The 27459-nt window shown below is 46.3% G+C and overlaps 1 protein-coding gene across 8 annotated transcripts in view; it reads right to left on the reverse strand.

The window, feature by feature from the left end:
• Window positions 1-400: 400 nt before the first annotated feature.
• Window positions 401-27459, reverse strand: part of LOC135921082 (neprilysin-1-like) — a 103043-nt gene continuing 75984 nt past the window's right edge. For 7 of the 8 annotated variants that reach the window (XM_070533818.1, XM_070533819.1, XM_070533821.1 and 4 more), the window contains 3 exons: window positions 24577-24809; window positions 23643-23786; window positions 401-945 (listed from right to left, as the gene is read on the reverse strand). In XM_070533818.1, coding sequence (XP_070389919.1) covers window positions 586-945; window positions 23643-23786; window positions 24577-24809 — 737 coding nt within the window. In that variant the 3' untranslated portion in view covers window positions 401-585. The remainder of the gene's footprint in view (window positions 946-23642; window positions 23787-24576; window positions 24810-27459) is intronic. The other variant, XM_070533817.1, reaches the window with a different exon arrangement.

Raw genomic sequence — 27459 nt, forward strand, 5'->3', positions numbered from 1 at the left:
CAGAGACATAAAAATTAGGAGGTCCTTCGAGCGTATGTAGCGTTCTCTAAGCGTCGGCAGGTCACAGGTTCAATTTTGCGTACGGTAACAGATTAAGCCATATTTCGCATATGGAAATACTTGGATATTTTTGTTCAAAAGTGCGCCCACTTTCCGTTGTCCTTTTTTTAAGTTCTCACGTTTCCATTTCGCGTGCTTGTGCCGTTAAATTAGCTGCATTGCGTTTTGGCATATAGCCAAAACACCAAAAAGACAACTTTTCTTAACTTGTATGTTCTTTTCCGAAAACAAGCAGGACAATAGTATGACGTATTGTTGTATGCGAGATTTAATATAAGACAGCATATTTCACTGTGCTTGGACTAGTTGTGTACTGGCGCTATTACCAACACACAGCAAGATATCAACACAATATTCCTTTTTTTTAGAGCAGCTTAGTAGCAGGAAACAGAGGCGAGTGTACGCGCACACACGCGCGAGAAAGCTTAGGTGGTAAGCTTATATGTTAGATTGCAGATAGAACGTGAAATTTTTATGCAGCGACCGACAGAGAACTGCACAACGAAAGCGTCGGCTGTACCGCTTTCAAGTCCAGAACCTGCACTTCTTTGCCGGGTTCATGTACGACCCCTGCTTGCAGTGAAATGCAGCGGAGAACTCGGGCATGTTCATAAGTGGTACGATGCACCGAGAGCGGCCAGGTGGGTAGATGGAGTTGCCAAATAGCCAAGGCGGTGGTTCCGTTGTTTGTTTCTCACACCATGCGGTACAATGGCCGACGAAGAATAGCTGGTTCCCTGTCATAGCAACGCCTGGCAGCGTGGTGTCCCTTTTTGAGGGAGGCAGCGACGTAAACGCGGAATATGCCATCGGTGTTCCCCCCAAGTCGGCGAGGATTTCCGAGTCTATCGTATCATTTGGAGCTTCTTGCCGTGGCCGGAGGACCTGCGAGATGCACAGGTGGTCATCAGCCAATTTGTTTGCCCCATAATAATTTGCTTAACTGATAAGACACAAGATCCGGAACTAGTCGTGACGATAGTAGGAAGTCATGCCATGAAGATTTTGATGATAATCAGCTTGTTACATTCTACTACACATAGGCACACAGCCCTGCTTGTCCGTTTCCTTTGGAAAGAGTTCTCTAAATTGACGCTATTGTGTGGTCTGGGTTTCAACTCAATACTCACGGATACCTTTCTGTGGCAATAAAGGAAAAGCTGCGGAGGCTAATCGTGTACAATTGAGAGTGCTTCGGACAGACGTCCCACATTTTTGATCCACAGTAGTTTAATCTCCAAAACAGAAAACATCAACACGTCATTTTCTACAGCAAAATAAGAGAAAATAGACAACTGAGTCGTAAACATGACCTATGTTTCATCCTTTTTATCCACATTCTGGCAAATTCGAAACCGTGTCCAGAGTGGAAGCCACCCCAATCTGTATCTACCCTCAAATGCCAAAAGCGATGTCATACGGTGTTGGAGTTCATGGTGCGGTAACACATGTGCAGAAGTTCAACCCCTGTAGTTTTCCCTGCGTTGCCACAGAATACTCAATGCCAATACAACCACCTAGTTGTATCAAAAAGCGCGCACCATGGCTTTTAAGTTCGGTCAGGAAAATTACATAAAAAAATATTCTCAAAATTTCAGATTAAGACATAAAAGCACAGTGTGACAAACACAAACGCTCTTCTTTCAATTTTATAGTCATGACTCTTGTGCTGAGTCCGTGGTCAGTTGTACAGAGGTGAGAGTAAGCATATCTTCTTGAAGTGCAGGCAGCTTTCGTCTCTAAAGCTCACAATAGCTTCTACGCACATTGCTTCCCTAGTGATAGTAAACACTCGCTGTCGTACTTAGAATAGATAGTTCTGTATAAGTAGATAAGCGATTGTGGTACAACTACGAAGATATAAGAAAAAATCACGAGAAATAGTTGGCAAACCAGGGGTGGTAACCGGAGCGTCTTCTGAATGGCCGAATCAAATGCTCTCTTCGTTTATAGAAGGTCACTTTTACTTGCTTTCAAAATGAATAATGTTGCCTACATTGAGCGGTTGTTCTTATCTAATTGACAAACATGAATCGAGGCGCATGTTTAAGCGTAGGGCGTTTCGATGGGGCCCAGCCAGAGGAGTGAATATACATAACCGGATGAGGAGGATCGTGCTGGCATCGTTGACTGGTCCTCTTCCCCTTACTTAGATTGTGGTGGCTGGTCAGAAACCGTGGTGGCGTGCAACAGAAGGTTATGGATGCCACTAAAACGGATCCTCAGGAAAGAAAAGTTGACAGAGTGCGCGATTGGGGTGTGCTGCAAGGCAAAAAGTTTTATTATACGCAAATACATGCTCTCCGGCAGGTGCGAGTAGCCAGTGCCTGAGCGATCGGTGAGCAGCCATCTTCTATTCATGTGGGAATGAAGTAGTCTCTAGTTCGGAAAAAAGTTTTTTGGCAGATGAATGTATCTTTAACGCGTACACGTCACTTTAACGCAATGAGTTTTCGCGGTTTTGTAACGTCCTGTGACAGAAGGTGAAGTGGGGGTGGTCCGAAAGTTTTTTGCCAATCGTGGATGGCTGATTGCAGAATTTCAAAAGATTGCAATAGCCTTAAGTTATAGCACCCCTGGTCATGCTTCACTCAACAGCCTGTCGCGGTGCGTGCCGCCTTGAATGGTTTTCCAAGAACTCTCATTGGATGAGAAATCAAATAATTACGTGCAGCTTGTCACTTTAAAGGAACGTTTGTTGCGCTACTGTTACGAAGTAAAAAGTATTTTGATAACTAAACACAATACGAATCAGACTAAGGGCGCTATAACATAAACCTATTCGCCATTTTTTTCTATTCTATTTCTGTCACTGGCCCTCCAAATACCATCCGCTGGGCCCTTGGTTCCGGGGCTGCGTTTGTCGCTCCTGTTAGACAACCTGAATAAACCCCGTTACTTGGATAAACAAGGAAACCTGGAACTTCACAACCGACCACATCCAGCTGCAATGGTGCCTTCCGTGGTCTTGTCTAGCCGCCCATTCCTTTAATGTGAGCCAGCAATTTTCAGCAGCACAAAAGGCCAGGACGCCGAGAACTGATTCACCTCCTATGAGCAGGTCAGCACCCACAATCATTGGGACGGCTTAATGAAACTGATATTTTACTTTAGCAACGTTGCCAGCTTGTGGTACTGCAAGCACTAACATGATTTCATGAGGTGGCTGGTCTTTAAACCAACCTTCACGACAGTATTTTGGCTCCCTGCCGGTAGCGAGCTTCGCCAGTAGCAATGCTTACGTGATGGTGCGCAGCAGAGCGGTGCGACATTCACCTGTTACTGTAGCCGACATGTGCAAGCGAGTCGATTTTGCTAAGGTGCATTCCGAAAAGTACAGGGAAATTTTCCGGGTACTGCTGGCAAATGATACCAGAACAGTGTCTGAAGTCATCACCCTTTGTCATAGCTTTGGCGAAGTACGCGAAGAGCAGGTTCCCACCCGTCGACATGCTCGGCAGTCCAGTTTGGTGACGGCCTTGGCCCTTGTCCTTGATGAAACTTCGCTGTGCCATCAGATTAAGGACTTTATTAGTGGAGAAGTTGCCTCTCAATTTTCGCTTGTGCCTTTGGCTCACGGTCAGTCGGCATCTTCATCGAATACGTCATCAAGGAGCAAGTCTCTGACTGCGCTCCAACTTCTCTTCACTCAGCTCCGATTTCTGCTCCCTTGATGTCCGCCAAGAAAGTTCGGCAACTTAGACTGCCGACCCACCTACCAATTCACCCGCCTCTGAGCGCTCCAGTATTCAACTCCCAACCTTCCCTGTCCCAATAACGCCCATCTACCCAAGAGACTTCGCGTGCGGCGGTTAACCACCCAATTTGCTGCCAATGCGGCCTTGTTCAACACGTCATTCGTGACTGCCACCTCTGTACGCCCGCAGCCATGCAACAACCTATGTCCTATAGTCAATCAACGGGCGACGCTCCTAACAGCGTCGCCATTCCTCTGACAGCCTTGATTTTGCTGCCGTCGCCGAGCCCGTATTTCCCACTCGTTGTTGCCCTTCTCCTCGATGCCACCCCCTTTCTGCCAAGTAGCGTCGACAGAGCACTCTGCGACAAGAAAACTAAATTTTGAAGTTCAGGATGCAAGCACTGTTGGTCAGCAAGTTGACTAGCCCGCACAATAGATAGTTGTGGAGTAATGTTTGCTACTAAAATGAATCACGAAAGGTAAATATACCTGGTAGCGGAGCTTTCATAGAAACTCATACGTTCAAAACATGGCAGTTCATCGCCGATTCATGGGACTTAGTGCCATCTGTGTAGCGAGGGAACTCTTCTGGCGGAATAAACAAATAATGTGACTCCATAGCCGTTAAAAACAAAAGCGAAGTCATTTTGTTCTCAAAGGCGCGAAATTTGTTTTGGTGGCCTACAATTCGAATGCCCCGCCCTTCGATCTGATGGGCACCTCGAACTTCCAGCGAGAAAGGCGATGCAGCAGGAGGTCCGCGCACGAGTGTCAAAATCGTGACCCTGCAGAGAATATTCCTTTTTTTTTTGGAGGCCAACGACAGCTTTAGGTGTAGAGTGCTGGTCTCATCGACAGATGCCAAGTCCGTCGGCCAGCACAGCTGAACGAAAACAGCTAGAGTAAACAATTACCTGGCTGACGTAAGTAACTACTTTTCACTGAAAATGTTAAGAGACGATGAAGCTACCCGCGCCACAAAACTCCGACAAACACCGACAAGCAAACAAGACAACTTCTGAGGAGAGCGTATTGTGACAGGTGAACTTTACGAGTGCGCCTTTCTGCACACTTTAAGTGCAGCGTGGCCGTTAAAGAATCCCATAAAGTCCAAACTTCCGGAGTCCCCCACTACAGCGTGCCTCATAATTAGATCGCATTTTGGCACCTAGAACATGATAATTTAATTAAATTATTCAGCCGCATGATATTACATGTGGTCGTGGTGAGTGATATTATGGCAGGCGCTAAAACAAGTTTTATTGATAATGATAAAACAAAAGTTTTCTCTTCTTTTCTTGCCACGCCTACATAAATTTTATTGCGCATTTTATTTTCGTTTAGTGAATCACATTTTTGTACTGTTTTATTTAAAACGCTTTTTTCTTTTCCAGTGTTTGCTCCCTCCTCACATAGCTGCGCTTAAACCGCTGCTTGCATACCAAACCCTGCTGATGTCCGTGGCAATTTGTCCAGAACCACCTTTCGCCCGAGGCTTCGCGACCTATTTAGATTTACCTTGCATCACGTACGTAAAGAAATACCCTTGTCATCACAGCGCATGAACCGAGCCTTGTTTGATTTCTGTTGTTTACGTGCGCTGTGATAACGTACGTTATTTGTTGAGCTGAACGTTCCTAATGCTTAGACACGCAAAAAAAAGCGTTGTCCAGCATAGCGGAACCCATTACTTCCGCTGCAGCATGAATATTCGTCATGGCTATGCTCCCGCTCTCGTTGGTCGCCAGTATTTCTTCAAGTGAGCTTTCCCTTCTTCTAAGCTCAACTCAAACGTTCGTTATGAGTGCGCAGCGAGTCGAATTTCTGAGGTGATTCGACGATTGCGGCGTCGGTACGTCTATACGAGACGCGTCCGCGTAGCAACAACTGTATGGTTGCTAATGAACTGCCTTGACTTGGATACGTTTGACTCATGGCACCAGACGGCGCTCTCTCTTTTAACAGTCTTGTCATGTTTACGTTCCCGCACGTTAAACTAAACGTCTTGAAGGGATGCGCACCGTAACGTCCCATAAAGGTACCGGCGTTCAACGTACATAAGGGGACAAACGTTATTGCACAACTGTATAATGACTGTCGCATGCTTTAGACCACGCAAGCCATGCACTGATTGGGCAGCTATTTTACCGACTATTAGCGAACGAAAGATGTCTCCCCGATGATGACGTGACTAAGAAGCTCAAGCGCGGCGTAACACAGCCCATCACAGTCATTTGGCATCACGTGCTGTCCTAGTATAAAAAAATGGAAGGAAACTAGCAGGTGTCCTTACTTATCGCATATGAGATGCAAAGGCTAAAAAACAAGCTATGGAAGATGACGACGACGAACGCGGCAGCAGTGGCACAAGTTTGTCCCTTACCCCACGTGACTTTGGTGAGTGGTGTCGAAACCAGCTGTGGAAGAAACACTGATGCTAGCGGTGTCGGCCTTGGCGCGCTGTGATCGGCCAGCGTAATATCATCGTTCGTGAATACGTGGTCACCTATGCCAACGGCACCCTCTCAAAAGCTGAGGCTAATCACCACATAACAGAAAAAGAATGTCTTGCCATCATACGGATGCCTAAAAATTTTCACCAATATCTCTACGTTCGACCTTTAACACGGTAACCTGGCATCACGCCCTTTGCCGGTTGCCCAATCTCAAATACCTGTCTAGCCACGTCGCTCACGGGGCCCTCCAACTTCAAGAACATAATACTTGCGTCACCTGTCATTGTGGACGCCGACATTCTCGACGCATATACCTTCTCACGCTTCCCAGCCGGTGCAGGCAACGAAGTAGCATAAATCTCCAGTCGTGGTATCTCAGCACTCGATATCTGGGACTGGGCAACAGAAAGATCCATGGATTGCGTCGCAATTCGATTTACGTCCGAATCTCCAGCGGCTTCGGCATGCATCTCGCGCGTTGCGCCGACAGACGATGCAATTCGCCATTCGCGATGGATATGAGTGCCGCCGCAACTGTCATAATGACAGTCAAAGATTACTTGTACTAGTGGTACTATATCTCCACAAAAATGTATGCCCCAATTTTCCCTCTGGCCTCTAGTGTAGTCACAAGCAATTTTCAAAAAAGTCAGTTTCACCCGAAAGGCAAAGAATCGATTGCGATAGAAAATTTGTAGATTGAATTAAGGATATCAGTTTTATTGGCAGTACAAACTTGGGAACATTTGAATTTACTAAGTGAATTAAGAATTTGGTGTCAGCGCACACAAGCAAACATGAACGCATCGCTGTCAATGAGGGTCGGCACTCGCTGTCAAAACGCTAGTTTGAGCAAACGCGGTAGCAGCAGTGAGAGAACTGAACTTCGTGCGGTCTTTCGCAACAACACCACAGCGGCAAGAGCACAGCGCGCACCAACGTGTGAGCCGTCTGCAGATTCTTTACAATATATGGCACATGCGATCGCGCGCGGCCGTGCAGAACACGTACTTGTTGGTAAGTCGAACTGCCCCATTCTTCCCGTGCTACCTTCCCGCTTTCCTTTATATATGGCGCTCGAGACTGAGCCGTGTTCGTCAGTTTCCTTTGCGCCCAGTCGCTAAATGCGCGCTTGCTGCCGGAGCACACTGCCGCCCCCCTCCCTGCCTCCCCCCCTCCCTCGTAGACCCCCACGTTCTTTCGCGCGACGAAAGACAGCACGCTACTCTCAGCTTTCTTCCTTCGCGGACGCCAGATTGAGCCACCACCGTCTGCTTCTCTACCGTGCTTTAACTCGCACAAGTAGCATACAACACCCTGTGACTGTGCTATCGCCCATGGACTTTATACAGATCATCACGGTGACGGCAAAGGCAGAAATGCACCGGGAGTGTTCATATTGTCACGCGAGGAAAAGCCAGTCAGTCAGTTCTAAGCGAACGGCCGTTTACAGTTCGTTTTCGCAGCAGCTACCACGCACACTTCTTCCTCGACAGCTAGCGTAACTATCATGTGCCATTACCCCTCCCTCCAAAAAAAGAAAAAAAAAACAAATAAATAAATAAATAAATAAAGTTGGGGAGATGTTAAATGCCACAAGGAAAAAAAAATAAAAGAAATGAGAAAGACAACGGACGAGACGACAGGGGCCGAATCACAAATTTTGTGGATGAGAGTCAGCGCGAATGGTAGGGCTTCATCCTGGTAACGTGAACAATGTCAGAGGAACGTGGTCTACGGGAGTGGTGTGAACTGTCGGCTGGAATAACTTCGTAGTTGACAGGACTTAGACGACGCAAAACTATGTAGGGTCCAAAGTATCGGCGCAATAATTTTTCTGACCGGCCTCTTTGACGTATAGGGGTCCAAACCCATACAAGATCTCCCGGGTTGTATGTGACGTCTCGATGAGATATGTTGTAACGACGAGCATCTTGACGTTGTCGGGATAGAATTCGTTGCCGCGCAAGGTGCCGCGCTGCTTCGGCACGCTGAACAAAGGCGTCTGTATCTGGTGCGGTATGTTGCGACGAAGTTGGTAGGAGCATCACGTCGAGCATAGTGGTGACGTCGCGTCCGTAGACCAAACGAAAAGGAGGAAACCCTGTGGTTTCTTGTAGGGCAGTGTTGTACGCGAATGTCACATACGGGAGCAGTTCGTCCCAATTGTTATGGTCCGTGGCAACATACATGGAAAGCATATCCGCAATCGTTTTGTTGAGACGCTCAGTTAAACCGTTAGTCTGCGGGTGATACGCAGTTGCCGTACGGTGCGTTGTCCCGCTCAGCTGCAGGATATTTCGGACCAACTGGGCAGTGAAGGCCGTACCACGGTCTGTGATGACGACAGCGGGAGCACCATGTCGAAGGACGATATTTTTGATGAAGAAGTTAGCAACATCTGAAGCAGTAGCTCGCTGAACGGCTTGTGTTTCGCAGTATCGAGTGAGGTAATCGGTGGCGACGACGATCCAGCGGTTATCAGCCGAAGACTTGGGAAATGGGCCGAGTAAATCCATCCCGACTTGTTCAAAAGGTGAGCAAGGAGGTCGGACAGGCTGAAGCAGACCGGCTGGTTTCAGAGGTGGAACTTTGCGACGCTGGCAATCTCGACAACTTCTGACGTACTGCTTCACGGTTTTTGTGAGGTTTTGCCAATAGTACTTATGCTTGATCCTCACGAGAGTACGCGTGAAACCAAGATGCCCAGACGTTGGTTCGTCGTGGTACCGACTTCGAGGTACCATAGTACTTCGAGGTACCGACGCCAGTACCTCGGGGACGGCAGAAATCTATCGAAGCAGCCGTCGCCTCCAAGGTCTTCCACCGCAATACAGCCCCCTGGCAAGCTCCGTGAGGAAGATGACAACAACTACCGCAAGCCAAACCGAGGGGATCCCAAATGCTGCCGTACCATGCATTCTCAACGCGCCTCGCACGCCTAACCCGTTCCATGGCGACGCCTTTGAGGACGTTGAAGACTGGTTGGACCATTTCAACCGGGTCGCCGCCTTTAACGACTGGACGATCGCCGTAAGTTGAAGAACGTCTACTTTTCCCTTTTAGACGCGGCGAGAGTATGGTACGAAAACCACGAAGCCTCGTTTACCAGCTGGCAGGAGTTTTACCGACTGCTTTGCGAAGCCTGCAGCACTCCCGAAAGGAAAGAAAGAGCCGAACAGGCACTGTCTTCGAGGTTCCAAATGCCAAACGAAACCGTCGCCATGTTCGTCGAAGACATGGCGCGACTGTTCCATCGGGCCGATCCACTAATGCCAGAAGACAAGAAGGTGCGTCTGTTAATGCGAGGCCTAAAGGAACAGCTTTTCGCGGGCCTCGTGCGCAATCCTCCTACAACAATCTCTCAGTTCATTCGTGAGGCAACAGTCATGGAACGTATGCTTCGGCAGCGGCTCTCGCAGTATGAACGCCAGACCAAAATGAGAAGCAGATGCTCCTCACTCTGCTATCGTCATTTAGCGACTGTTTCGCCACCACGTCGAAGGTCAAACAGACTCCTTTAATCAAACACAGAATCATCACTGAACCGACCGTCCAACCTGTTCGCCAACACGCTTAGCGCGTGTCGCAAAGAGAACAGGATGCTATTCGTCATCAAGTTAAACAAATGCTCGACGATGATGTCATTCAACCATCGACAAGTCCTTGGTCTTCACCTGTTGTATTAGTTAAAAAGAAAGATGGTTCACTACGCTTCTGCGTCGATTACCGCAAACTGAACAAGGTCACGAAAAAAGACGTTTACCCACTTCCTCGAATTGACGACTCCTTGGATCGCCTGCGACATGCCCGTTACTTTTCTTCAATGGATCTGCGTAGTGGGTACTGGCAAATTGAAGTTGATGAACGGGACCAGGAAAAAACGGCGTTTATAACACCCGACGGTCTCTATCAATTTAAGGTCCTCCCTTTTGGATTGTGTTCCGCTCCGGCCACATTTCAACGCATGATGGACACAGTTTTATCTGACCTCAAGTGGAACTCGTGTTTAGTCTACTTAGACGATGTAGTTGTTTTTTCCACCACGTTTGAACAACACATCCAGCGGCTTGAGGCGGTTCTTCAAGCTATCCGCACCACCGGCCTCTCCCTGAAGCCCGAAAAATGTCACTTTGGCTACGAGGAGCTCAAATTTCTAGGTCATATTGTCAGCAGCTACCACGCACACTTCTTCTTCCTCGACAGCTAGCGTAACTAGCGCGTGCCAATATGATTGCTATCACAGTGAATCATATACGCGACTTCGCCTACGATACTATTGGCGTAGGTGACACAATTCACCTGCAAATACGTGCGCTCCTTCTTTGAATGCTGCAACCCTGGAAAATCTGTCTCGCCTCCCTGCCACCCATCTGCAGCCGCTTCCCTGCTCTGCTCACCAATTTGACCATATTCGCACTGATACGTACTAACGTCGTTCATGTGCACCTTTTGATCGTCGTCGCGTTGGCTCATGTCACCCAGTGTGCCGAAACCAGTGCTTACTTGCCGCAACAGCACGTGCTGTGGCCTCATTCATGCTGCGAAACTTTGTTCTTCGCCATTGCATGCATAGCGAACCCCTCAGAGATGGAGGTTGCGTATTCCTCTGAGATGTTGTGCAGGCCTTCCTCTATGAATGTGATATTATTGTCCGCACCCCTACTGCTTATAATCGGAAGATCAACGGCTTAACAGAACTCTTAGCAAGAATCTTTCAATGTATGTTGCGTCAGACCACTTCAACTGGGATCTTGTGCCTTCGTTTTTCAAACAGACCTACAACACCACCAGGCAATCAACTATCGCATTCTAACGATTTTTTTCTTTGCTAAAAGGGCCGCGAACTATCCCGACCAGTCGAAACACTTCTCTGAACGGACCTGACCCTGACGAGTGCTCAAGTGTTTCCAGAGTGGCTCAAGAAGCCGAAGAATGCCGTGAACTGGCCCGTTGTTTGACGTCCGCTGACCAGCGCCGTTCTTAGCACTACCGCCACGTAATTCAACGTGCTCACGCTTTCTTCATCGACTGCTTCTAGTGACTGTAGTTCCCCCCGACTGCTCCTGGCCTTTCATCTAAGCTCCTTTTAAAGTGCCACGGTCTTTAACGCGTGGTTGCGAACGAACCGGTTATGCCTTCTTCAGATCTCCATTGTCGCGGCTGAGAGACTGCGTGTTGACCGACTGAAGCAGCATTACGACCCGCTGATGTCGCCCTACCAGAACATCGACAGGATGGCTACTCTTCAACAGCGGGGTTGATTGTAAGGTAGATGAGCCCATTCGGAAGCCCCATCGCCATCGCAAGGAGGAAAGCATGTTCGCCTTGCCGTTGTCCCTTTGGTGCTGGTACTACGTTTGTCGCTGGTATTAGGCAACCTCAATAAAGCACCTTAACGCTAGCCAAGTAAATAGTGCGTGATTATTGTGGTGGCGGAAGGCGATTGATTAGAAAACACCACCAATGTCACAGTCGTATATTTGTGAGACAGTGTACAAGCTGCATAAGCTTTAGTCTAATCTGGTGAGTACTTTTACAAAATGATCGTCAAAGTTGTAAAGTATAGTAAAATTGTCAGTTTTCAAAAGCGCACCTTTATATTTTCTCGTTACGAAAAGCGTTAGAAATGCAGTATCATATTTCGCAGAAATTCTTGGATTCTTTTTAGATCTTTTCCAAAGCCTCTAATGAGCTTTCTTTTCGTTTTCTTGAGTCATTCCTCACTCCAGAGCTGTAAACCACATTTTAGCAAACCATCTCCTTACCAAGGGAGTCGAGATAGACCTTATAGAATACACGTTCGTTTAAGGACAAGAACCCTGAGAAGAACTTTTTGTGCTCTATTGTCACGATTGTTTACTTTGCGTGGGGTGGTCGCATGTTGAGGCCCATAAAAGCAAACGAATAAGTTGGTAAAACTCGGCAAATGTCAAGTATTGGCTACATCGAAACAATGCACTGCAGTAGCCTGCTCAATATATTAACGGTGACATGTGCCACAAACGTCATCCCCGGTTATACCTTGGAAATGTAGCGACGTTTTCAACAAAACATGGAAATAGACTGGTGAAAACAGCTAGGAGGACATGCACACTTAAAAAAAAATGTAATTTTTTGTACAAAGGTAGGCGGCTTTGGCGCCATTTTAAATGGCTAGGAGCGGTCGTCTATGTTCACCGTTACATTTCCTTGTTCCCCAGGCGGTGTGAGTTTGTATTTTGTCTCTGTCTGTGTAAAGCCGCTTCATAGAGCCCCAGGTGCTCACACTACACAGGCCAAGTGGCTGTGCCCTTGCTTAGCGGTACGGTAGCGGGATTAAAAGACAGGACAAAAGAAGATACAGGGAAACACACCGTGTCCTGTGTCCACACACCGTGTCCTGTGACCCTGTGTGTCTTCTTTTGTCCTGTCTTTTCATTGCGCTGCCATGCACCTATTCAAGATGCGTTACCAACAAGCCCACATTGCAACCCTTGTGTGCCCTTTCGTTTCGCTCTTCTACTCTGCGAAACGGCCGGCTGCGCCTCCATTCTGCGTGGTCGACAGTCACACGTGCTGCCAAGTGTCACGTCATGGAATTCTACTGCGCTCTATATAAATCGTGCACGCCTGCCGCATAGCTTAGTCACTCCTCCCGTACGCCTCGCGTTGTGCGTAATGCCAACCACAGAAAGTCGCTCATCGTGCGCGGTGATTTCACCTAAGATCCGGACAAACATCCATACTTTATAAAAACGTTGCGACACTACCTAAACTTGGTTTTTGCAAATCCTAACAAAATGGTTACGACGCTGAGGAACAGTTGTACAGATTTCGTCTTCCGAAGAGCTAGACTCATTGGAGACATCAAAGCTGTGGCAATTTACTACACGGACTACCCAACGGTTTTGGGCCACCCTGAAGTCCTCCTCTTCCTTGGTCTACCGAATAACTCTGTATACGATAAGCCACCCAGTGTTCATGACTACGCGTATCACGTATGCAATAAGCAACAGTTGAGCAACGACGTCACGACTCCAAAGGATTTCTTTAGCAGCCGTTGATACAATTGCTTAAGAATCTTTAACTTGGTGCAAGAAAATAGCTGAGTTGGTGCAAGATAATGTGTTCTCGAATGACACTGCGTGGTTGGCGCGATAATGTGTTCTCGAACGACACTGCGTGGTTGGCGCAGCCAGCCGTTGGTGTGTGTTTTTTTTTTTTGGTGATGTAACTTTAAACCGAGTTATTGGTCGAATTCCATACGGCACCATTCAACGTGGAGGAAGACGGCACATTCCCTTGCGCCATCACAGCATCTGACGCAACCGGCAACCGCGCGACGAGTCTGAACTCGGGTCCCTCATCAACTACTTTGAAGACCTTTTATTGGGAGTCGTCTGAAATCGCCTATATTCTAACATTTCATTTATATGCCCGACGGCATCGTCTACAGTCTGAGCTGCGATGCTTACGTAACCACCAGACTCATTGCTGCATCACTGATGTTTCGTGGCGAGAGTCTGTTTGCTTCTTACGAGGGGCCCGCGTCCGGAGGTTTGGGCTTCACACGCACGCTGTCACACATAAAAGATATGTGTATTAACAGCCGATCATTTCTATCTACGTCAAGCACTACCTAAAAATGCCACAATTGCCCAATACTCAAGACACTGCACGTGCTTCCAATTAGCTGGGTACAACGTGTTGATCACTACAGCTGTTGTTTGCACTTGATTTGCCTGGGCCCTTGTCTGTGCAATGGAACGCTAACCACTGGTCCACTGTTGCCAACGGCTAACTGATGCTATACAATGAAATCGGGGTGCTTCCGCGATGCACTACGAGTTACTATGAAACTATCATCGTCCATGGCTTTGTACTCTACCGAGTGTTCTTGAGCAGTGATACCATACCACAGAATTTGCAATGCAGCTCATGGGCACTAATATAAAGCTCAGTGACACTGTTCACGGCATAGGCACTGCTTGCCATCTTCAAATGAACGGCCTCACATTGCGCAAGCAAAACCAATCCTAAGCAGAATCTCATGTATGTTCAGATCGACCAAGAAAGCTGAGACGACGTCATTCGGAACAAACGTCAGGCTAACATCACGGCAGTATTGGAATGGACCGGCTTCATTCTTTTCCGCTGGGTGTATGCGCGCCCGGCTACAACAGTTTTGAGCATTATACTTTTCACTGCTTACTCCTACTTCATTATACGAATGCTGCCGAGTAGCAGTGACGCACCACCCGTCGTGGTCGCTTCATGGCTATGTCATTACGCTGCTAAGTACGGAGTTGCGGAATCCAATGCCAGCCGCGGCTGCTGCATATCGAAGGGGGCGAAATGCAGAAATGCCATAAGTCGATTTAGAATAGTTGGTTCGTTTTCCCTGTAATTTAAAGCAGCGTGAAGACGACGAGAATCGGACATGTCCTGGTCAGTGCTCGTCCTGTCGCTTTTTTTTAATTCTCTCCTCGTCTTCTCACTGCTCCAAGTTATGCACAGAAACGCCTGTTTATGCTGATATTGGGTAGACGGTGAAGAAGCCCAAATGGTCGAGTTTATTCTACAGTAGTGCAATGGAATCTAATTTAGTTCGTCCGATGAGACGCAGAGCATCGTCAAGATCAACCGCAGAACGACGCAAACCAGTCCACCAGCGTGGCTAAGTCATTAATTTGACCTTTGTTTGGTTATGCAACAACTGAGCGACGTGACCTACGAAATTCTTTGTGAAGGGAAACGCAGCAGCCGCTGCTCCCGTTAAAGACATGAATTCTATGTCTTAGACGCCTCACCATTCCTGCTGACAGCTCCACTCGGTGCTTCGCTCTCCAGATACCTGTTACCCCTTGTGGTCGACTTCGACCTTCTTTTCTGGTAGGCCTATATCAGAGAACGCTGAAATGCTAACTTCCTGAAAACACCTCCGAACACATGTGAATGTGTTCGGAGCGACTGGGCATGGAAGCAAAGGAAAAATGAGAGGCTCAAACGCGCTCTCCTTCGTTCTGCAGTATTTCGCCTTACCAGCTGCTGGCTGCATGGGCTGTGCCTCAAAGCCCGCTATCACTGCGCTCGCCTTTGACGCTACAACTTCAGCGGTGCCCACTTCACCCGGAATCAAGGGATCGACTTCCTGCTTTTATGACCAGCTTCACCGTCTTCTGCTCAATCACGTCGTACCACAACCTGTAACAGCCACAGGAACGTCGACAGTCTCAACAGCGTACCATTTAAAACTGAGTCCTGGTCCATTGCTGCTCATTGGGCATGGAAGCACAGGAAAAAATGAGAGGCGCTCACGCATTCTGCTTCGTTCTGCAGGACAGTTACCTGTCCAAACTACCTTATTATTGTTTCAAATCTGATTATGCCATTATCGTTGTGCTTCCATGCCCTGGAGCCTTGTTTGAGCCTTTTTGTTCACTGCTGCTGGTTTTGTGTGGGGATGTTGAGTGTGATCCGGGTCCAAATGAATGAGCCCAAGTCCTTGCACAAGTTCCTTAAAACAGTCAAAGTTTTAAACTAGCAATCAATCAGAATGGAAACTGTACAAAAAGAAACAGTTGCCACAACGGTGACTGAAGTGAAAGCTGAACAAAAAAACTTTCTTCAAGCCATATTAGATATAAAGACACGCTTAGAAGCTATTGAAGGACAGACTGGAATATTTCAGGAATGGCAGGCCGATGTCAGCGAGCTCATGATCAAGTTGACCGCCCTGAGTCGGATGCCTGCGCACTATGCCATCGGCTAGAAAACGCGAAGGACTGTTCTCGACGTGACAATATCGTTTCTTATGGAATAACAGACGTTGAAAATGAAGCATATTCCGATTCTGAAGCAAAAGTTTTGGCGTCATTACCAATGCTCCCAACTTAGTCCCAGTTTAAACAGTGACAGCACATTACAGACTCCCCGGAACGGATGGTTTATCGAAGGGAAAATACGGCCGATAATTGCCAAATTCGCAACATATAAACACATAAAATCAGTGTTTGTTAACTGTTCCTCGCAAATAAAGAGTGTCATTGCGCTAAGTGAGAACTTCTGTCCATTAGCGCGCAACATAAAAAAAAGAAGAAAAGCTAGGAGGGCATGGTAAAAGCCTGCGTAAGCCAAATAATCTTCGATACAAAAAACTGCATGTTCGCGGCAAATCTTTGGTTTATAATGACATGACTGACAATGTTTTTGAGATCGGCCCCTCGAACGCCATGCCGAATTCACACGGAACATCACCTCGAGCACTTCGCTCTGGTCGCTTCTACTATCCAAAGAGCAATAGGCATACGCGAGAGCGAACGACGCTTCGCGTGCAAAATCAGAATTTTCTAGTTTATATACTAATATTTTGATTATCTTCAGCATAGGGATGAATGCGACACCCTAATTAACGATCTGAAAGCCGAGTTAATTGCTCTAAAACATGGCTCAATGGCGAAATGCTAAAATCGTAATTGTTTCGCTGTGATAAAAAAGTATGTTGTCTACCATAGTGAACGCACCGATAGAATAGGGGGTGGTGTTTTTCTCCCAATCGACGACCGCTTTGATTGCTACTGCATACCCGTCATTTCGAATATTGAATCATTGTGGTGTTGCCTAAATTCAGGTTTCAAGAAAGTGATTGTTGGTGTCTGCTATTGCTGCCCTTTCAGTGATACCTCTTTCTGCGATAGCTTGCATGACTGCTTAAATAAAATCATGGTTCGCTATCCCAATGCGCAAGTCATACTTATCGGCGATTATCAATTATCCTCACAATGTTTGGTCGCACACGTGCCCCCTTTCACCCGCCGACTGCTGAACCCCACAAATATATCGCCACCTGCATGGCTTTTGGTTTAGCAGAAATCGTTACTTCACCCACACGTGTTACTCCGACTCCTTCTTTTTTTCTAGATCTAGTACTAACATCATCAGACGGTACTACGTCATCCGTAATACATATGACTGGTCTGAGCGATAAAAATGCCTTGCATTTAACGTTCAAATGGAACCATACACCATCATCAAAACGATCCAAGAAATTTAGATAATATAACCAAACTAATTTTGCAGCCATTATTAACGAATTGGGCTCCTTTTTATCTATTTTCTTACCAGGTTCTCTCGAGCACTCAGTGGAAACAGACTGGCTTATGTTCCGAAAAAGTGTCTGAATTGATCAAGCGTCATATCCCTCTTCTGCACGTGTACTCCGATAACCAAAGTCCATGCTCTAACTATTTAGGCCAACTTTTTAACAGAAAGAAAATACTTTTTCGAACTGCAAGGCATTCTTTAAAACCTGCCCACTGTACAGCATACAAGATAGCTGCTTGAGCATATTCACGAGCATTAATAAAGTAAACCAAAACCATCTCTTTTAATTTAACCCTCCCGAACTTCCTCAAGACCAATCAACAACAATCGTGGAGTATATTTATGCCTGGCAACACCAATAAAGTTTCATTACATGCCCCACCGGCGACCCTGTTTCCGACCATCTTTGGGCTACTGTACGGAATACTTTTGTTTGCTTAGTTTCTTCTCCCAAAGACATCCAACGTCCCGAGTTTCAATTGTGGAATCATTTTGCCATGAATCCCATCATGTTCGACTGGCATGGCGTCGTACACATTATCGACATATTCATGCTGAACATTCGTGGAGTATAATTAAACCTGGTAACAACAATAAAGTTTCATTACTTGCACCTACCAGCGACCCTGTTTCCGACCATCTTTGTGCTACTATACGGAATACTTTCGTCAAGTTGTTTTTTTTTTCTCCCAAAGGCATCCAACGTCCCGAGTTTCAATTGTGAAATCATTTTGCCATGGATCCCACCATGTTCGACTGGCGTGGCGTCGTACACATTATCGACAAATTCAAGCTGACGTCTTCTAGCGGAATTGATGACATCCATAGCAAATGTTTGACGAAACACCAAAGAATATAATTCTATGATCCTTAAATGCATTTTTACAATCGTATCAGGATGGCATACTACCTAAAGAGAGGAGGACTGCACTCGTCATACCACTACATAAAGCCAGAGGTAAGCACAACCCATCTGACTGTCGGGCCAGAGACCTGACTGAATTAATGTAACATATATTTGCTCATTTGTTAATTTTATAGAGGATAACAATTTCTTCTCTTTAAATCAGCATGGCTTCCGAAAGTTTTTCCCTTGTGATACTCAACTATTTTCCTTCACTAATGACTTGCACTTCTATTTGGACAGCGCTTTTCCAACTGAGTGCATAGTTCTTGACTTTCCTAAAGCTTTCGATAATGTTAACCACTCACTGCTTTTATATAAACTAAGTCTTCTAAAAATTTACCCTGCAGTTCTTAACTGGATTAGGGCACTTCTATCTTCCCGTCTTCAAATCGTCAGCACTAATCACGCTGGTTCCTCTACTGCACGAGTTGGTTCTGCGATTCCTCAAGGATATGTTCCTGGCCCCCAACTATTCCTAAATTATATAAATGACTTACCTACTGCTATTACCCCTAGAATTTATTCATTTGCTGATGATGGTGCGATTTACTGTAAAATAACTAACGATTCCCATATTCACGCGCTCCAGGTCGATATCAGTCGCACACATGATTGGTGTCACGACTGTAAAATGGAACTAAACCTTATAACACGTAAGTCTGTGAGGGTTTCTCGGTCGAGTGCAACTTGTCCAGGGTATTTACTTAATAGTCATCCCCTTGAAAGCGCAGCATCTTACTGGTATCTCAGCATCCGTATAACTAACACTCATTCCTGGAAATTACGTACAGAACATATAGCATCAAAAGCAAACCCAATACTGGGTTACCTCGAAACTAAGTTTTTTCTTGCCCCGCCATCCCCAAAAACGTTATACACCACCTATATGCAACCACAAATGGAACATGCTTCGTCTGTATGGGACTCTGGACAGGCGGCACTAGCACTCATGTTGGAAACTGCAGAATCGTGCAGCTCATTTTATCTTGGCTACATATCATCATTCGGCTAGTGTTACGAAAATTAAGACGTCTTTAAACCTGATCCCACTAGCTATACCCGCCAAAAGTGTACCCGTATTTGTCTGTTCCATAAGGCTTTCTACCATAACTCTAATCTTCATTCCCAATGGATTCAACCAGCACCTTTCATTTCCCATCGCCGAAATCACCTACAAGGAGTCTCAGCAACCCATTGCAACACCGTAAAATGTGCCCAATCATACTTTGCAAAAACTTGCAAAGAATGGAATTCCCTGCACGCATCACTGATTCAATTCAATTTAAAAATATCCTTAAAACGCTCATTACCTAATTACCGCTTTTGTGTATTGTCCATTATCTGACTTTAGTATGCTGTTTTGGTTATCCACCTAAAATTATTGTTGATGAATAGTTTTATAACGTTGTAAGACATTTCTTAGCATGTTTAATCTTTTTTACTCTATTGTTTTATATTCTTGTATGAAAAGTGCTCTGTGTTCTTTTTTAATTGCTATGAATTGCTCTTCCCCTCTGAAATAAGTGCTCTGTATCTTATGGGTAACATAAATAAAAAAATAAACAAATAAATAAATAAATAAATAAACGCCACATACCTCAATCAAGCAACCACGTTGTACCCAGATAAAGATGACGACGATGACAACGATATCAGTAGTTCAATGACTTTGTACACTGCCTCCAACAATATTTTATTTCCTACCAACATTTCTAATCCTTGATAGATCAATCAATCAGGAAATGAAGAAAGCGCTGCACAAGCACGCTTCAACCAGAAAACGCTGACATGCAAGGAGAGCAGGGTATTAGGCACACTACATACACTAGTTTAGCGATTTGGCGTTCACTCCAATATTCTGGAACGTTCCTGCACTCAGCACCGCAAGACGACTCAACGAAGATCATGGCAAGATCACGCTTAAATAGAAGTGACCAACGCGTCGATAATTGAGAAGCGCTGCACCTTCTTCAGCCGAGTAGGCACGTTGTGCACAACTCGTTGGACTGAAGGAAGAACTTCGGGTTGAGGATGGTGTGAGAATACCAAAGCAAATATTTGCTTTGTCGCTGTAGGCTGGTATTTTCACAGTGCCGCCTTAACACCAAACCAGGCGGGTGCACAAAATAGAATACAAGTGACGGAAAATGCTTTGGAACCACATCGACGATTTAGTGGCAATGGAGCTATGGTGCTAAACATCGTGTCTCCTGTTAGGTTTCCGGCTGCGGCAGCTGCATTGCTATAAGATCGGCAGGGCGAGAATGCATGCGTGAGGAAATTTAGGTGCATGTTAAAGAATCCCAAATGGTTTAAATTTATATACGTCTAGGCTCCCGCAATTATATTAATGGCTTGCTTGTTGACAATAAATTCCGCCGTTATAACTGTTTTAATGCCGTCCACGCACCAAAGTGTACTGCTCTATTACAAGCAAACAACGTGGCACTAATTTCGTTTGCCAAATCTCTGACGTAGGGTTACGGGAACACTCACGACAAATAGAGGCTGTGGCTTGCAAGGGTCACGCAGCTGCGGGTATTGTTAAATTTATTGACCTGTGTCCAAAAGCCCCACGTACAAGAAAAGAGAAGTCTGGGCGACAGGTCTGCATTAAATTTACTGTGCCAAAATAGATGCCTGTATTGGCCAAGTGTTGGGTTCCACTCGGTATATGAGTCGCATATAGCTGGAATTCTAGGCTAAAAACGAATTACCCTAGAGGTAATAAAATCAAGCACGTAGTATGCTTCAGCACATTTTTTTAGGTGCAGCGTCGTAATTTGTTCTTTATTTCTGGAAACACTGTATCTCGTGTGACGCAGCGTCTAGCTGTGCATATAATTGACGCTCAGGATATCCTCTAAAAAAGGCGTGAGGGGCCCATCCATTCGACTGTAGTGCAAGCTTTTCAACCCTTATGTAATACTCTTTTCATTGGGGATCTTTAAGGTAACGAATAAAATCGAATGAAACTGCTGTTGATTGCACGGTAATGTCGGAGTTCCTGTGCGCGCTTTAGCAGGTTTTATTGCGAAATCATGTGGTTATGCATGGCAAGATATACGGTATGATACCAGGCGCGCCGTATATAATGCGGCACTGTGTAATAATTTTGGCAGCCTGGATTCGTTACTGTGCCCCTAAATCAAAGTACACGATAGTTTTTATGCGTTGCATATTGCAATCACTCAGTTCAGCCCTTGGGCGCGGCCGGGCAGCCACCATTGAGGGTATGAGCCATTGTTCATTGCTGCGCGTCTCATATGTGGGTCTATTCTCTTTTAAGTTTGCTATGTTTGTTATTAGGTTCCTTCTATTTTTATGCGTTGCACATTGCGATCACTCAGTTCAGCCCTTGGGCGCGGCCGGGCAGCCACCATAGACCTTTAGCGCAACCGCGTGACGTGACGTCACGACAGCCGGAGGAAAAGCTGTGCCCCAACTCGCGCAATATGCAACGCATTCTTGGCTTAACCAAGCTAAGCCTGGTCATTTTGCATCTTGCGCTCATTTCGATGAGATCAGCGCGGCTGGAGTTGGAACGCTGACCTCTAGCTCGGCAGCACAACGCCATAGCCACTGGGCTACCTGGTGGCTACGCACGAAACGATAATGGTAGGAGCTCGTCTGGGTCCACCGTAAGAACATGAAACTTCGGCAATTGTGGCCTCAAGGTCTCTTTCTTGTGGGCCATGGCTGAGTCCGAGAACACACAGGTTCACGCTCGACTCCCTAATCAGAACCGGCCTCAAGCGCGTGCTCGGCCTTCCGCAGTCCACAAGCACTGAGAAGCTGCTGGAGCTAGGACTCCACAACGCCATCGATGAGCTGATTGAAGCTCACACAGCGGATCAGATAATGAGACTTTCATCCACTAAGCCAGGGATTAAGATTTTAGAAGAAGCAGGAATCCAACCCAGACATGAACCGGCGACGAAAGTTAGCTTGACCCGGGAAACCAGAGCTCGCATCATAGTTGACGCCCTCCCGCGAAACATCCACACAGTGCATAACCAAGGTAGAAGATTCGCGAGAGCCAAGTCCATCCTTAAAAAGATCAATCAGCAGAAGCTAGATGCCCTCTTTGTCGATGCTGCAAGATATGACAGTGGGGATAAGTTCGCTGTCTCGGTAGTAGACGCGAGGGGCAACCTGGTCAATGCAGCCTCTGTTTATACTAAGTTTGCCCATGTGGCGGAGGAAGCGGCGATCGCTCTGGCTTTTCACAGCTCAAAAGTTTCCGCTATCGTCTTCTCGGACTCGCGCACAGCGTTTAGATCCTTCTCGTCCGCCCTCATATCTGAACAGGCGTACAGTATTGTGATCAAAGCACTTCAAAGGACTTGGGAGAGTACCGAAGGAGGATACCAAATCTCGTGGTTCTCAGCCCATCTAGCTAGCTCAATTAACCCGCTTGGATGTAATCCTAACGAGCAGGCCCAGCGTGAGCGCGCGATTTCACACACCGCGCTGTTGGGGGTAGTCAGGCTGGAACGAGGTCAACATCCACAAAGATCCATTAAGTACATTCCACGAAATTGTTTCCCGTTATCGACTAGGCCGGAGGACATTTTCACCCCCTCACCCTAAATTGAACAAACTTCAGGCTACCACACTAACGCTCCTGCAAACCCTTTCATATCTCACTCCTCAGTCTCTTAACAGGATAGATCCTGAACACTCAAAGTCATGCCCCAAATGTGGTCATGACTCATGCTCCTTTGACAACATGCTCTGGCTATGCCCAGCGCTTAACGCCTCTCCACACATCACGAAAGAAAAATGGCAGGAATCTCTCACGAGCTGCAATCTCCACATTCAACACCAGGCTGTCTAGAGGGCCCACGACATTGCTGCGGGACTTGATCTCCCGGTTCCATCGCGGGCGGAGCCACCGACTTCATCTTCTGGACCCTTCGGTTTTGGCTCCCCGAGGTCTCAGTCCCTCAGGACTCAAATAAAGTTCTTGTCATGTTATGTCACGCTCGCTCAGCCAACCAACGCATACAATAGCTAATAGGTGGCATTACACTAAATCAGTGATTAAGGATGTAGGAACAGGTCGCACGCCTTAGTGCGCCACATGTGTGGTGCCTGTTTGCTTCTAGCCGCCGTTACCAACTATTGCTGCATTCTGGAGCTACTGCTGGGCGTCATATGTGCAGTGCTTAGCGGCTCATGTTACCTCATCTATTTACAAACAAAAACATTTTATTCAGTATATCTATGTTTAGACTTTAAGCCCTTGAGACAAGTTTATTTCAGAGAGCAGAGAGTTCTTTGTCAGTTTACATAGGAAGTTACATCGCAACACGGTATTTGCCTGCAATACCCTGCCACTGCTGCAAAGTGGGATGCGACTTCGAGTGTGACCACTGCAAACGCGTAATGCTACGGTACTCTCGCCATCGTTGCGAGGGAGTTCACTCACGTTCTTGTGGAAGTGCCGCAAGCAGAGCGTCCTGTTCACGTACTGCTCGGTTGATTCACGCGAGAACCAATGCCTCTGCTCGCCGTTCTCGTCAAACTCTAATCCCGTGACGTCGTAACCATGCATCATCTCGTGAGCCAAAACCTGCCTCAAAACAAGGAACAAAAAGATTGTAAGCAATGGTGAACAATTTTGAACAGCGAACAAACGTTGCAGTATTCGCGTACCACTCATCACAGCAGTATGGGACCTGACATTTAGGCCTAACAGCCACGCGGCTGTCAGGCCAAAATTTTTGCTAACCAAGTAGTTCGTAAATGTTGCGCAGGCATTGTGTGCTGGCAAGCTTGCCTGTTGAGAGCACTGGAAGTGCGGTATCAAGCGAATAATTGAGTGCGAAAATTGTGTATTAGTGGAAGTCTAAAAGCATTTAGAGCATTGCCACTCAGACTCGGGAATGATCCGCTTTGTCACGAAAGTAGTTCAACAGGTTAGTGTTTCAAATTTTTAATCAGCTGCAAGGAGCTAGGAAAGCTTTTCCGCCTTTCCCTTGGGAATATGAACAAGAGCACCTCTGCTCTCTCTAGCGAAGGACCTCTTCATACGGGAGCACTGGCACTCGGAGTGATAAATGTGCACTTACAGCTAATTATAAGATTAAGCCATGAAAGCATTCTGACCTCCGATTGATCATTTCTATTTGCTTTTGTTTTGTGTTTTAGGAAATATGGCATCGTTTATTTCACCCTTTGCACATGTTATACTTCAACACTCCTAAAGTAACACCGAAATGGCAGTTACCGCGTGATGCCATGGGCCGTTTAAAACGTGAAGTAGTGAACTCGGCATTAGGCAGCCTATACAGGAAGAGCTGCTCTTTATCTGCAGGAGCACGAAGTAGCGGATGTCCCACCGTGCCGAGGCGCATGCTCACCCTGCCTAAGCTACCGTAGTTGAAGGCAGCAGGACCTTCAGTGAAAAATATATTGGGAAGCAGCATCGATGCAGAGATGACCATCGTGTTAAACACGGGAGTGTAAAACGCGTTCGCCTCGGTCTCCATGTGCAGCAGCATCGTTGTGTCGGCCCAAGCTTGGCGAATGGCGGCTGCTGCGGCCTCCCGCCAACCCTTGAAGAACCGGTCAGTGGGCAAGTCCGGAAAGCTCGCTGTGTGGAGAGATGGATGACCCGTAAGAAAGAAGAGGAAGAGGTATAAGGTGTTTTTTTTATGTTTGCTTATCAAAAATTTCCGAAATTGCCTCTATTATTTAGGACAGTTATACTGCTCCTGACCTGAATTACTTTAAGAGGCGGATGTTCTTAGGGCGATCTAAATTCATAATCGAATTATTATGAAAATTTTGCCAAGGAGCTTTCAAACTAATATCTTTACGGCAGCTGTTGTAATGCACCAGATGCAGATGGCGAGCTTGCAGGGCAGTTTCGAGATATACATTCCCAAAATTCACCCCGAAATACATTAGCGTTCCAGTTATAATATTTGCTGAATGCAAAAAAAAGAAAACACTAGACAAGAGAAGGGCAGTAGCATTGTACTTCACTGCATGTTTTTTCACAAGTGCTGCCAGCTTCAAAATGATTGCCATGTGGACGTGCTCTGAAATCTCAAAGGGTTGTGTTTGAAAACATCAATATGTGCCGGAAATAGTTACAAAATTAATTAATAGAAAGAATAGATGGCGTTTTGATTTGTGCACAGCTATTCAGATACTTGTGAAAGACAGGTGTCAAGCGAATATTTATATGAGACAACCACTGGGCCACATAGAGTGAAATTTGTTGAATTTGAGTCGAAAAGGTAAATAATAGAAATTCCAGAAAGCAAATTGCTAATTTATGACGCCGAATGTTTTCCAAGGGCAACTACCACCACGAGTCTGATCCATCTCGCTTGCCCTAACAAGCAAAGTGATGGATACCGCGCTCGTTAAGTTGCACGCCGCCGCAGCTGCCACGACCCGACATCTTCCTGAAGAACGATCTAATTTCGTCGCCAGAATCGGCCATTTATTGCATCTGCGCACGAATGGACGAAATAATAGCTGCGACATACCGCCGATACAGCATGTCGTTCAATTACTGCTTCCGACGTCAATCCCAATCTCGCCGCGCAACCGCCTCGACACAGCCGCTGGCGCGAGCGCGGTAACGCACCAGGCGTCTCTATACCCGTCGCCTCGGCACAGCCGCGTGCCACTACATGCTACAGTGTTGGTGGCAGGCGAGCTCCTTAGTCCACCTCTAGGGGCAATAAGCGGTTATTGCCTCAACCACTGTCGCCTTATATTCCTAAGCATTGGGAGTGTCAAAGCGGGAAAAAGTACTGTACGTCTGTGTGTATTGCGCGAAGCCGATATCACGCGTTAAAAGCATATCTATGATTATATATATATATATATATATATATATATATATATATATATATATATATATATATATATATATATATATATATATATATATATATATATATATGAATACAGCAACTGACGGGGGCACCCACCGTGGTTGCTTAGTGGCTATGGTGTTGGGCTGCTAAGCACGAGGTCAGGGGATCGAATGCCGGCCACGGCGGCCGCATTTGGATGGGGGCGGAATGCGAAAACAACCGTGTACTTAGATTGAGTTGCACGTTAAGGAACCCCAGGTGGTCGGAATTTCTGGAGTCCCCCACTACCACCTGCCTCATAATCAGAAAGTGGTTTCGGCGCGTAAATCCCCATCCAATAAATGACGGTGGTATTTTGCGGAACAGGGTGAGTTCGCTCTTCTTCTTCGCTCCTTGAAGAGGCAGGTTTGTGTGTCGAATGAGCTCCCGAAGATGACTGCAACGTGGTGAACGCGATTTAAATCATGGATTTGGGAACTCAAGCAGGTGCGACCTAATGCTCCCGCATTTCTACACAATTTAGCACTAAATTGTTCTTGATTTTTTTTCATCTGGCCACTAATTCCACCTCACAATTCCTAGTCGACACAGGAACCCAGGCTGGATTGATGCGATAGTTGTCCCCATTGAAAACAGGTGGCGTGAGCGTACGCATTCAAACTAGGTGGTGGGTTGCATCCTGCGAGTGAAACGCGCGGATCGTACTACGCAACGTAGAACATAACTGCGTCTGTCATCGATGGTGTAGCCCGAAAGTGATTTCTGGTGGCGGGTTTCTACCGTCGCTAGTTAGCACTTCTTCCCCTACTTCACCCTATCTCTCTCTCTCTCTCTCTCTCTCTCTCTATATATATATATATATATATATATATATATATATATATATATATTATTTATATATATATATATGTATATATCTATATGCACGTGTGTGTGTGTGTGTGTGTGTGTGTGTGTGTGTGTGTGTGTGTGTGTGTGTGTGTGTGTGTGTGTGTGTGGAGGTTGTACACCACGCAAAGAGAAACTCCTAGCACTCCTCGAACTAAAATCTTTTAACAACGAGAATGCACGTTCTGCAGCCTCTTCGCATCAAATTATGCTATCATGCTTTTGCTGTCATTATAAATGATATCAAAACTACAATTTTGTTTACGAATTACCGCATTTATATAATGTATGTCAATGACCTAGCTGGTTCATGTCTTGGGAAAACGAACAGCGCTAAAAGCGCGGCCATACAGAAGAGACAGCGCTCTATGGTGTGTCTTCTCGTTTGCAGGCTAGACGTGTTACAGGCCAGGCAGCAGTGGAGATCACTGCTGTTTTCCAGCCAGACCTAGTGAGTGGTACGGTCGGGGCTACGTGCCTGAAAGTGTGGACAATAATTTTCAGGTTTGCTGCCTATCA

The sequence above is a fragment of the Dermacentor albipictus genome, chromosome 2, assembly GCF_038994185.2.
Source record: "Dermacentor albipictus isolate Rhodes 1998 colony chromosome 2, USDA_Dalb.pri_finalv2, whole genome shotgun sequence".
NCBI classification, from domain to species: domain Eukaryota; kingdom Metazoa; phylum Arthropoda; class Arachnida; order Ixodida; family Ixodidae; genus Dermacentor; species Dermacentor albipictus.